Raw genomic sequence first — 13,644 nt, 5'->3', positions numbered from 1 at the left:
TATATGTCTGGTGTGTTTCTATATCAAATTTTCCATATGAGTGAAAACGTATTGGTGCTTTCATTTGTCCATTCATATATATTTCCCCCACTGTATCAACCACTGAAAGTAAGGTCTACTCTCAGTTTGGTTTGTTATATTGTCCTATAAAATTAATGCCCCGGGGAGCGAGAGAGAAGAGAAGCTGCAACAGCTTGGGGGAGGGAGATTGATGGCTTGATCTTATACATATTTACACAAAAGCAAGACCTCTGGGCTCACAGAAATTACTCCCAATCACATGTGCACGTGAGTGATGCCGTAATTCACAAATGAGGAAGAAAGTGGGAATTGCTTCTCCTTGACCACCAGATGGCACTCATGCACAAATAAGATCAGCTCTAGGAAAGCAAGTCCCAGCTTTCTAATGAACAGGTTTTATTTCCTGAAAATATTTGTTTTTAGGGATATAGCCAAACAAACAGGGGAAGTAGGTAGGAATTCCCCAAAGGACAATATTCTAGAGTTCTCCAAACTAAATATCTTTCTAATATAGCATTTGGAGATGAATGGCGATGGCATGTGCCTGTTATTAAACTAATAGAAGCCAGCTCTCTTTTAATAGCATCCAATAATGAAGAGACCTTAAGAGTTGTATGTAAGCATTAAGGCTGCTGTTGTATACTTATTATGTGCATCTCTCCCGTGCACATGCCCCATCTGTGACGGTCTTGTAAAAACACTCATTCATATTGCAAAGGCTGCTTCTCTCCCTTCTTTCTTGCGTGAACAAGTATGACATGTTAACATAAATAGCATTAGAAGCTCAAAGGCATTTTATACCTCAGCATGTGAAAGACCATAAGGGATCTAGTGAACTTGGTGGCTAGGTTTGGAAGTGAACATAGGTACTCCCAGTCCAACCCTAACCACTATGTTACATTAAGTAGACAAAATGAGATAATGTTTGCTGCTTTAATCACTCAGGGGTACATATAATAGGCAGTTCTCTCTCTTCTTGAAGCTTTAAGGTTATGTGTTTGGAATACGTTAGACAGCCATGTGAGGTAACTAGTTTGGAAGGGGGGGATATTTAATTTATCTGGCTGGGAATGGGAGGGATATTAAGAGGGAAAACTGAGCAGGGAAAAGTTTAATTTCTTTGGTCAAAACTACCCCATCCCAAAGCTGTTTTATTTTTAAAAGATTGGTATTGACATTACATTACACACATATGCATGCAATGTATTGCTGCGCCATTGCACATGGATGGCTGGGGTAGGAGAAAAAGCAAATGAGAACTGCTCAGAACATAAAGGGTTAGAATTATTTTCTAAGCTTTAATACTGTACATAAAAAGGTAAAGGTACCCCTGCCCGAATGGGCCAGTCTTGACAGACTCTGGGGTTTGTGCGCCCATCTCACTCAAGAGGCCGGGGGCCAGCGCTGTCCGGAGACACTTCCGGGTCACGTGGCCAGCGTGACAAAGCTGCATCTGGCGAGCCAGCGCAGCACACGGAACGCCGTTTACCTTCCCGCTGGTAAGCGGTACCTATTTATCTACTTGCACCCGGGGGTGCTTTCGAACTGCTAGGTTGGCAGGCGCTGGGACCGAGCAGCGGGAGCGCACCCCGCCGCGGGGATTCGAACCGCCGACCTTTCGATCGGCAAGCCCTAGGCGCTGAGGCTTTAACCCACAGCGCCACCCGCGTCCCAATACTGTACATATTCATATCCAATTTTACATACCATTTAACCATCAGTATGTACCATAGTTCCTATAAGAATATAGCTTAATACTAAAAGCCCATTTTCTTTTCTTAGGAAAAATTCTCAAAGCATATGCAGTTGCAATTTCCATACCCACAAACCAAAACATATGTTGGAAAGCTTGAGGGTTATTGTGATCAATTTTTCCAAAACTTCCCAATTTCTTACCCTATCTGAATAAGTGGCAAAATACTGTTCATAAATTTATTTTTTAATGAAACCCCTTAATTGCTTTTACCATCTTACAGAAAAATACAAGTGTGATGGAATATTCCACATTTATTCAAATATAATTAGGCGATCCAAATCAGGTGGCTAATTTGTATTATTTAGAAAACAGATAAGACATGGATTGACATTGAATTGGCAGACACTGAAGTATCATTAAGAGTCCTGCCTTTTCTTAAACTCATTCCCCAAAGCATTACAAATAATATGAAATCTCTTTATACAGTGTGCTTGTTATGACATGTAAATATCAGCAAACACATTTGTTTGCCCTGTATTCCCTATATTCCTCTTTAATACCAACTATATTTCATCCAGCGTTTTCTAATGAGGATTTGCAGAAATAACGGGAGAGTTGGGAGTCCAAATGACTTCATAGGCTATAACATCTATTTCAAAATGACAGACTGATTTCTGATGCCTGGGTGCAGTTTCAGCTTGAAGGGGTTAAAACCAATCAGCTACCATTTCACCTAATAAATCATTTTATCATGGACTGCAACATTATGAAGCAGGTAACCAGAATATGTATGTCTGAGAAGAAGTGACATTGGAGTCTGCAGCAAAATCTAAAGGCTTAGCCTGCAAGATAAATGGAATTTTATTAACACTATCAACAGGTACATTAATGGACAGATTATGTCTCCCCTTTTCAAACTGAAAACCAATGGTTAGAAATTAGACATAGTTTCATCTGGTATACTGCACATATCAGTGGCAAGTTAAGCTTGACAATTGCATCCAGCCAGAGATATTGCTGTGCTTTCCTTTGGCCCACAGAGACCAAGAGGGGGTTCTTGTCGTCTGGGCAGGTCAGGACCTCCGTAGGGCAATGCCCAGTCTTGTGCTGCATGGAAGTCACTTCAGTGCTGCCAACACAGTGTTTTGACATTATCCCAGGAGGCGCACCCTACTGTCTCTTGAGACAAATGGAGGCCAGCAACAATAAATCTCCCTCCACCATGTTTCTTCCACTGCACCACAGAACCCATGTCTCTGCACACCACATTTGCCACACTCTTATGCTCAACCCTTAACCTTATGATGCAACCTGAAGTACTATGCTCTCTCATCACTTTCTGAAACTGCTTATCCATGACCCCTTCAGCACAAGTTCTACTATGTATACCCAGGGAATGCCATGGTGGAGTTAGTGCTCTACTGTTGTTGTTGTTTAGTCGTTTAGTTGTGTCCGCCTCTTCGTGACCCCATGGACCAGAGCACGCCAGGCACTCCTGTCTTCCGCTGCCTCCCTCATATTAGTAGCTTCAAGAACACTATCCAACCATCTCATCCTCTGGTGTCCCCTTCTCCTTGTGCCCTCCATCTTTCCCAGCATCAGGGTCTTTTCCAGGGAGTCTTCTCTTCTCATGAGGTGGCCAAAGTATTGGAGCCTCAGCTTCACGATCTGTCCTTCCAGTGAGCACTCAGGGCTGATTTCCTTCCGAATAGAGAGGTTGGATCTTCTTGCACTCCATGGGACTCTCCAGAGTCTCCTCCAGCACCAGAATTCAAAAGTATCAATTCTTCACCGATCAGCTTTCTTTATGGTCCAGCTCTCACTTCCATACATCACTACTGGGAAAACCATAGCTTTAACTATACGGACCTTTGTTGGCAAAGTGATGTCTCTGCTTTTTAAGATGCTGTCTAGGTTTGTCATTGATTTTCTCCCAAGGAGCAGGCGTCTTTTAATTTCGTGACTGCTGTCACCATCTGCAGTGATCATGGAGCCCAAGAAAGTAAAATCTCTCACTACCTCCATTTCTTCCCCTTCCCCCTCCCTGCCAGGAGGTGATGGGACCAGTGGCCATGATCTTTGTTTTTTTGATGTTGAGCTTCAGACTATGTCTGAAGCTCAACATACCATAGTGCTCTACTACAGCGGATAAAAGACAATAGTGTGTCCCTGGCCACAGCCAGCACACCCATGCATCTGAGTAACCCATACACACATACCTGCAGTGAGCTGGACTTAGGTTTCTGCTCTCTGAGACTTGTTTATTTGCATTTAAAAATGAAAACATGTCGTTCATACTTCATATTGCTGCAGGGATATATAGCCCAGGTGTACTTGCAGCAGACATGGCTGTCTCACAGTGATCTTAAAGCCATTCTCTCTCAACCCAGCCTACTTCAAAGAGAGGATAAAACAAAAGGACATAATAGGACAAATGCTTGTAATATCACCCTGAGCTTCCTGTTAGCATAAATATGAGGACCCTTCACTGGTATGTTTTGATGTCCCTGTGGAGTATTCTAGTGCAGTCTATTCTCCCGTCGTTTATCTATTAATGAGAAAAGTCTGATGATTGAAATTCTAAAGTCTCGGGTAATATTATTTTGTGTGGCCAAGGGGTTTTGAGTGTCCTTTCTTCCACCCCACCAATCACCTCTCCCGTGGTCTGCACTCTGCAGCATTCCTGGGTGTCCATGTTTCCTGAATATCCCATGACACTCTCAACCTGCCTTTACTTAAGTGTCGGAAGAAGTCAAGATGTTCATTGTTATTTTGTTTGAAAAGTGGTCTCCTTACTTTTAAAGAAATCAGCACAGACTTTTTTTCAAGGTGAAATGAAGAACTTCCCTTAAAAACAAAGCCAGCAAGCGCACTAATCCCAGGGATTCGCTCCCTCCCCGACTTCCTGTGCTTCAATTAAAAATCCGTAGGAAGATGTCACAGGACAACGTCTCTCATGTCCTGTGTCTCCCCCCCCCCAGATCAGGAACATCATCAGCCAGAGAGACCCAAAGGCGCTGGAAACATGTTTAATGGACAGAAAACTACACATGCCACCCACAGCCAAGTAGCTAAGCTCCACCCTAATGAAAGGATAAAGAAATTCTAAACTGCGAGGCAGAAAAATAGAAGCCTCTTCTCTTGGGAAATGCAATTTTTGAGAAATTAGAGGACCAGTTTCAGAAGAGCAAAAACCAACCATCATAGCTAATTAATAAAGCAGCTGCAAACATTGTTTCATCTCCTAAGACTATTAATATTTTTGAAGTGATCTGCAAGTTGCAGTTAGATTACACTAAAAAAAACCAACCATCCTTTGTCAAATGTTTGCACTGAGTCTATGTGTGTGCCAGTCTTCTGCAAAGGGAATGTGGTTTCTTCATTTCCAGTGTTATTATTCGATAGCCACAATGTGAAAGTGTTGTTTGTTACAAAAGAAACAAAAAACACCGAAACTTTGTAATTGTTACAGTGATAAGCAAACATCATTAATTGAACATTATAGATGAATCCTTGGTGAAATAAGAACACTTTATAAATTAAGAATTGTTTCCTCAAATAATTATTTCCCATGTTCAAATAGTCAGAGTGATTTCATCTTTAATTGGCTTTTCATTTAAAGGATGAACATTGCATGGATGGGAAATGATTTCGGGGCTGTCTTATGTAAATTACCTGCACAGAATAACTGTTCACGAAGTTACTAGGAGAAAACCATCCCTGCCAGAGTCCTTGTGACACTGAATGAAAATTTCCCGCATCATTAGCATCCAGTGGGAGAGGAGGTTGGATAGGCTAATAGAAAATGTTATTTAATTGCTATTATCTAATTCTGCTCCTGCTGAGGTTAGCAGTAGCACCTCCTTTAATTTTCAAGGAGCATCAATTCCACTCTGATTGGATTCACAATGTATGCGCCTGTGCATTTTACCCAAAGGTAAATCTCGCAAATTTCAAGGTGGTTTACTGTCAGATAAATGTGCATAGGGTTGCAGTCGTAAACTGCTAACTTGCTTGTGTTTGTGTTGCCATGCACATATACACAAAGTCAAAGGGTAATTTCAGGCTATTTCTGTTTTGGTAATCTACCCGATGACCTCCTGCATCTGAAAGACAACGGTGGGGTAGTGATCTGTACGGATATCTTTTCTATGAAAGGCATCCAGGACCAGATCATGTGAGAAAGCCTATAGGAACAGAATAAGCTGTCTTCTGCAGAATCAGACCATTGGTCCAGTTGGTCAGTATTGTCTACTTGGACTGGTAGAATCTCTCCAGGGTTTCAAGACCAGGGGTCCTTCCCAGCTGTACCTGCAGATTCTGGGAACTGAACCTGGGACCTTGTCTGCACTCCTACGCTGTGCAATCACCCTACCTTCCTCGAATACGGACATAATGTTCATTTCTATATACACAGCCACAAACAAAGAGGATAGGATGAGCCATCTCAGGAAGAGAACACCAAAAAAAACCCCTGGAAAAATCTTAAAATGACATCATTGTGTGAGATAGGAAGACATAATGATGGATGAAAAATATCAGCGCCATAGTCAGCTACACATACTTCTGTTGGCATCCATCTGTCTCAACGGAATATGTCTCCAGGAGTGACTAGGTGCAAGCCTGGGTAGTGTGTATGGAGGTGCCCACACAACAAGACCACCCTCTCGGCCATGAAGACAAGAGCAACATCTGTTTGGGCAAGCCAGTGCCGGAGTGTGTCCAAGTGTCCTGTATGGATAATCACCGATGCAGCAGGTGTCTCACTTACTCCCTTTTCCCCAGGTAGATTATAGTCACTCATGATCTATGTGGGCATAAATAATGAAGTTTATGGAAAAATAAATAGCCCAGTTGTTACTCAATCTAAAAGACATATATGTGGGCATTTTGGGGGAGTTCTTTTGGGGCCTTGTGGAGAGGGATGTTGTTTATTCAAATCGATTGCTTTGTCAGAGCATACTAGTAGGTCATACCATTATTAAACCATTAATTGGTTTGGGAATTATATCAGATTGCCTGAAGTTGCTTTAAATCTCATCATATGTCAGTTGCTTGAAGTTGCTTTATTTTCAAACAGTCCATCTTATGGGTTTTGTTTCCCTCTCTACAAGCTTTCCTAATGCCATCCCATAATATCATTAAGCTTCGTAAAATAACAAGCCGAGGGATTCCTTCCAGTCACAATCTTCAGCCTGTGGCTTTTGCTGGAGAAGCTTCATTTCCTGTTCCGCTGGGTTGCGGTTGAGCAAATTTGAAGCTTGATTGGGGAACCCAGCGAGTGCTGGAGCAACGGCCAGGATTTGGCATGATCCACCCTGGCATTCAATGGACCCCAAAATCAACACATTGAGCAGAAAGGATGTAAATAAAGACACCTATTTTGGAAACAACACCCAATCCCACGAAACTAAACTGAGTCCCTTTATTTAAAGATGGCCTCATTTTTAACCTCTGTAATTTCCCAACATATAGCAGAGCAGCTTTGGCTTCCCCAAAAGTTATGAAGTCTGATTATACACTGTTGGAAAGACTAAGCAGCCAGCGTGGAATTGGAGGCCAGGAATGATCACCCAGTCCAAAGGTGCTTAGAAGCACTGTTCCCAGTTTGGAAATTGGGATGTAGAAAGGGGAGGTATGGGGAAGTCGGCGAAGTAAGATTTAAGAAAAAAGGATATGAAATTATACATGTTTGTTTGTGTGTTTGTTTGTTTGTATTGTGTATTGTTGGAGTCTATAAAAACTGTGAAAAACCAATAAAAATTTTATAAAATAATAATAATAATAATAGAAGCACTGTTCCCAGTTCCACTTCCAAACAATTTTTCCTGTACAAGGCATTGCAGCTTCCCTTCCCCCTTTCCCAAAGGAGGTTCCAAAAGGGTTGCCTTCTGCCCTGTATAATACAGAATTGCCCTGTGTTTCCATGTAAAATGTACTTTGTCCTGTGTTTCTGCACTCCTCTCTCCTGGGGAGACAACTTGAGTAAAATATGGGGGGGGGGCAGGTAAGCTCCGCCACTCATAATCAATCAAATGATGGGGCACACCCACACCATTTGAATGTCAATGCCCATCAACTTGGGGGTGGTGGTGGCCCCCTTATTTTTTTTATTGGGGGGCCAAAGGGACCGTGGCTCCTAGGAGCTGCCTCCTATGTGCCCCCTCTCACTGCCAAATTAGGGATCCTCTCCAAAAGTATGTGTGTGAAAGGTCATATATTTAAGCTCTGGGTGGCAAAGCACAGAAAGATTTACAAATTTTATTTGTGTGTGTGTGTGTGTGAGAGAGAGAGAGAGAGAGAGTGAGAGTGAGAGAGAGAGTGAGAGAGAATTTCCAGAGGCTGCAATATATTGTAATGGATTGCGTTGAAGTCATTTCAACACCAGATGGGGGGGGGGGCATAGCTGTCAACCGTCCCTTATTTGGCGGGAAAGTCCCTTATCCCAGCGCTGTGTCCCGCTGCTGTCGCTTATTGATGATGTCCCTTAAATTTCCCGGGTTTCAAAGGAAGCAGCTCCTCTCCCTCCCTCTCTGCCGGCCAGGGAGGCTCCAACTGTGTTGCTTGGCTGCGTTGCTCACCCAATAAGGAGTCTAAGAATGACTCAAGGGGTAGAGCTTGCATGCCTTGTGCTGATCAAATCAGCCGCATTGCCTGGGGACTCGCCCTTGCTCAGCGCTTCCCAGCGGAGAGGTGACGGTGGTTTCCCTTGCTGCGTCCCCTTTGCTGGGTTGCTGCGCTGTGGGAACCACCGCTTGAGGCTTTGTTTGGCTGGTGGCTGGGCTTTCTGCCTTTGGCTCGGAGGGGCTCAGAAGTTGAACATACCTGTGTTTGGAAAATCCCTTATTTTGGCTGCTGATCCCTTATTTTCGAGGCTGCTGGTCCCTTATTTTCAAATCTGTAAGTTGACAGCTATGGCCCTCTCTAGCCCTCCCAACTGCTGTGTTCAGTGCAAACTAAACACCGGTTTCACAGCACTTCAAATCAGCTCAAACGTGGCTCATTTAAGTTAAGCTAATTCATCAACCCCCTTCTGCCTCTGGCAGTTATGGCATAAATCTTGGTGGAATGTGCACATCTTCCCCTTCAGCACATGGTTTGTGCTCATGGTTTTTACATACACAACCTTGCTTTCAATCGTCTTTGCACCTGAAAAAGTTTCTGGTTTGACATGGTGCTTGGCTTGCAGTTGGTGCATAGCCCACAATTCCTCCTGAAATCCTGCAACTTTTTATAACCCTACTGTTCAGGGGTGGGTGTGTTGTGCCTCTTGTCTGCCATAGGGCAAGAGAGCAACTCCAGATGGCAATAATGCAGTCACATTAGATAATAACGCATCACAGAGCAACGAATAAAGTGGATTGATGTGTGGGCAGTGCAGTATAAATCGATCACATGTTGCAAAACATGCCCACAAAAAGCATCAGTCTAGAGGGTCCCTGACTCAACCAGGCATCTGGAAGCGAAGCATTTCTTCTGTGGGAACAGCTCTTGTTTGGGGATGAAACAAGTGGCACCTGCCAAAAACTGCTGCCCTGTATCCCTCTATAAGGATGAGCATCCCCGAAGCATTCTCCATGTTAACACAGAACGGATCTGAGCTGTTCCGTCCCCAAACTGGGGGAGAGATAATCTCCCTTGTTCTTCCTCTTGCTTCGGACATAGGTAAAGAAACCTTTTAAAGATTATTTTAACCTCCCTTGCAAGCCTGAGCTCGATCTGAGCTTCAGCCAGCCTCGCCTTCACCCTGAGAAGAGTGCTACATCATGACATGGCAGCATTCCTTGCAGCTTTGCAAAGGAGAACAAGATTACTGCCTCCACTAATCATGTTCCTGCTGCTGTCCACTTGGGAATTAAGGGGAAAGGGTGCCATTTGGAGGGGGGCATCGATGGGTGTGTGTGTGTGTGTGTGTGCAGGTGAGAGCCAGCCATCTCAAACTCAAATTTTATTCCAGGCCAGGGAGAACTTGGGGCATTTGTTTTGTCTGCCTCTCTTTGGAAGTTGACTTCAGTAAGACTCCCAACATCCATTCTCAGATCCAAGCCTGGAAATGTCCACTGGCATCCGTATCCTGGAACCTGCACCACAAGGGGGGCTGTTTCCATACTCTGTATGCCACACTCTCTGTATCAGAGAGTGGGGAAATCTGCTGGACCTGGCACCAATGTCCATTTGCATGGGAACATTGTTACGATATGAATGCAACGCAGCTGCAAACCAGCTGGATGTTTATATCACATGATGTGGCTAGCTGTGGGAAAGAAACTTCCCGGAAGTTCACAGGCTGGAAAAGTCTTTGTGAAGTGTGTAATATGAGACCTTCCTCTTGCGTATGTGAAGGAAGTCTTAGTCACTTGCTTGCTGAACAGTGAACTTATCGGACATGTTTTCTGTAGTGCTGCAAAGTCAGAAATAAACAAGATGTAAAGGACTTTCTGACTATCTCCTTTATCTTGCCAGTATGCAAGGAGGGAGGGGGTGTGCATTTTCCACGCTGGGAAATGTCGCCTATTAAGATCTACCCTGGACTTGCAGGGATGCCAGCCAGGGAGGCCACCAGTAAACAAGCCGGGAGCCTGGGAGAGTTGCCAGCTTCTCCTGAAAAGGCTTGTTTTCCAACAAACATCTTATTCGGCATGTGGCAAAAAGCAAAGATTCACTTCCATACCCCGTCTGCCACACAGAGTAATGTGCAGAAGAGTACAAGGGCTTGAAAAATTCTCGTACATCTCAGTTGCACTGTGAAGCTATAAATGAACCCGAACCTTCGTAACAGAAAATATTCACACTTTAATGTATAAATAAAAGGAAAGAATCCCAAGGTACCTTGCTTATGTTACACTTTTCAAATTGCACATACACACATCTGTTAACTATGTCCTTTCAGAGATGATTTTACACATCTAGTCGGTTTAATGCATGGCCAGTTAGAGGCGGCAGCAGTGTGTGTGTGTGTGTGTGCGCGCACGCACATGGGTGTGTGTGAAACAGAGAGAACGAGAACACATGCACACAATGCACACATGTGCACACACACACACACACACGCGCATGCGGAGCAGAAGATCCACCCAGGGATTTCACAAATCTTTCTGATATCAGATGATGCTGTCTTCCATCAGAATTCTCCGAAAGACTGGTTCATGTCTTACTGCAGTTCCGTGATCTAATAAAAAAAAACACAAGATGAATTGCATAATCAAGTAAATGTACATGCATTTTTATGTTATGTAAAAGAGACAAAACATGAAAACCAAAACAGAAAAAAATATAGTCCAATAACTGCATTCAAATTAGGTTCAAAAACTCAAACTGAAAAGAGTTCTCTTGACGGTTGTAAGCCTCTGGAGAATCTGAAATCTTCCTCTTCCCTGAGGGTGACACGAGGTGGCCCCTTGCTTGATATGACAGATGAGAGAACAAGGCTGACTCACTCTGTGCATGGAATTGTTAGACCACTCGGCAGGTTTCCAAGAAGAGAATTATTTCCCAGCTCTGTACTGTAGATACTTTCTAACCTAGAGATGCTGTGGGTTTGAATGTGGGAACTCAAGCAAACAAAAGATGTGTTCTACCACCAGACAACTCCATTTAGTGCTACAACCAGTGCTTTCCCCCCTAAAAAAAATGTTTAGGGGGTACTCTCATTTTGACTCAATAAAATCACCATTTTATAGTTCAAATCGGTGAAAATAAATACAGCAAATGGACAAAAGTACAAAGATTCACAAAACGTTTAGGGGTGTGCGTTCCCCTGCATCTCCCCAGGAAAAAAGCACTGGCTCTAACCATCTTTCTTTCTACTTTGGCACATCCAGACTAGCAGTCATCACACTTCATTTCAGTTCCCCCGCCTGCTGGTGCAATGGCACCAATTTGCCATTAAAAAGAACGAAAGGCTCCAGTGATAAGAGACTGAGCGAAACCATGACTGGGAAGTGGAAGAGTGTGAGATTTCTGTCCAGACCACACTCAGAAACACAAGACACAGTGCTGAAAGATCGCCAGGTTGCAGCATGGATTGTACTTAGGTTAATAGGAATTTGGATTTTCTACTGAAGTTGAGATTTAATGTTTGGGGTTAAAAAGAAGAAGAAATTAGTCTCGGATAGTGAAAAACCCAGGGACGCGGGTGGCGCTGTGGGCTAAAGCCTCAGCGCCTAGGGCTTGCCGATCGAAAGGTCGGCGGTTCGAATCCCCGCGGCGGGGTGCGCTCCCGCTGCTCGGTCCCAGCGCCTGCCCACCTAGCAGTTCGAAAGCACCCCCGGGGGCAAGTAGATAAATAGGTACCGCTTACCAGCGGGAAGGTAAACGGCGTTCCGTGTGCGGCTCTGGCTCGCCAGAGCAGCGTTGTCACGCTGGCCACGTGACCCGGAAGTGTCTGCGGACAGCGCTGGCCCCCGGCCAATAGATGTGAGATGGGCGCACAAACCCCAGAGTCTGTCAAGACTGGCCCGTTCGGGCAGGGGTACCTTTACCTTTACCTTTAGTGAAAAACCCATTACAAAACTCTATTCGTTTAGCGGTTAGATGCAACACACTTGGAGTCTTGCAACAGGAGCTGCTTTTTTGACAAATGCAAGCTGGGAGCAAGGAACCACGCCAATGTACCAACGGCACAGCATCTGTAACTGGTGCAGGGGAATAAAGCAAGTGAAACAATTTACCAAGCACCTGACCAGGCAGCCACTTGTAAGCAGGAGTAAAACCTTTGCTCTTTTTTGCTGTCACCGTGGCTGGCTTTGTGACAGCTTTACAAAATGAAGAGAAAGGAGACGTGCCAAACTGTGAAGGTTTTATGTCCGTGTTTCTCTAAGAGCAGCCCTGCCACAATTTCAAGAACAGAACGGGATGAAATAATAAACACTGAGAGCTGAAAGGTAAGAGAGGCAAAAGGCTCAAGAGTTACATGTTGGCTAAAAGGCGCAGGAAGCAGCTGAGGGAATGAAGAGAAAAGACCAGTGATTTTAGCGGGGGGAAACACAGAACCAATTGCTGTCTTCAATTTCAGGAATAGACTCAATTAAAGTAGAACAAAAGCCCTGGAACCAGTACTCAGGCAGTGAATAACAAAGCAACAGAGTATATGTTCATTTGAAATAACAGTAATAATACTGAGTATTGGTTGCTGTCATGAATGGAGGATGCGTACACCACCGTTAAACGCAGCCATATTTCCATTCAGCTCTCAGTCCTTTCAGCTCTACTGCCCCTTGGTGGTCCTTTTAGTCACCAGAGGAGGAACATGTACCGTATTTTTTGCTCTATAAGACTCACTTTTTCCCTCCCAAAAAGTAAGGGGAAATGTGTGTGCGTCTTATGGAGCGAATACAGGCTGTGCAGCTATCCCAGAAGCCACAGTGATCCCTCTTGCTGTTCTGGCTTCTGAGATTCAGATTATTATTTTTTATTATCTCTTGTTTTCCTCCTCCAAAAACTAGGTGCATCTTATAGAGTGAAAAATACGGTAGTCCATCAGAGGTCTGAACATACAAATTCCTGATCCTAAGATAGGTTTCTCGTAGTTGCTTTTAAAATAAACTACTGCGGAGGGAAGCCAACATGATGCCCTGTAGATGACGTCAGACTCCAGCTTCCATCAGCCCCAATGAGCGTGGCCAACAATGAGATACTCTTAAGGCCAGACGTGCTCTATGTGGGGCTGCCCTTGAGTCTGGTCCAGGAAGCTCCAGCTAGTGCAAAACGCTGCGGCTAGACTGGTGATGGGAACAAACTACCACAAAAACATGGCACCTGTTAAGTTGTGGGTGAACATAGCAGACGACACAGCGATTCTTCAAACAGCTCTTGTTTATTCCCAGGCCAGAACAGAACTGAACTGAAGGGTTCAGCCAGCCTGCTTATATAGAGCTCCACTAGAATGCAACAGTAACCACTTTCTGTAACTATCCAATCACTGAACG

The 13,644-nt window shown here is 44.1% G+C and overlaps 1 protein-coding gene across 3 annotated transcripts in view; it reads right to left on the bottom strand.

The window, feature by feature from the left end:
- Positions 1 to 10,490: 10,490 nt before the first annotated feature.
- ADGRL3 (adhesion G protein-coupled receptor L3) overlaps positions 10,491 to 13,644 on the bottom strand; it is a 574,776-nt gene continuing 571,622 nt past the window's right edge. For all 3 annotated transcript variants that reach the window (XM_082206024.1, XM_082206026.1, XM_082206031.1), the window contains one exon: positions 10,491 to 10,886. In XM_082206024.1, coding sequence (XP_082062150.1) covers positions 10,819 to 10,886 — 68 coding nt within the window. In that variant the 3' untranslated portion in view covers positions 10,491 to 10,818. The remainder of the gene's footprint in view (positions 10,887 to 13,644) is intronic.

The sequence above is a fragment of the Podarcis vaucheri genome (assembly GCF_965113315.1).
Source record: "Podarcis vaucheri genome assembly, chromosome: 17".
Lineage (NCBI taxonomy): Eukaryota > Metazoa > Chordata > Lepidosauria > Squamata > Lacertidae > Podarcis > Podarcis vaucheri.
This window is presented reverse-complemented; position numbering and strand designations above follow the sequence as displayed.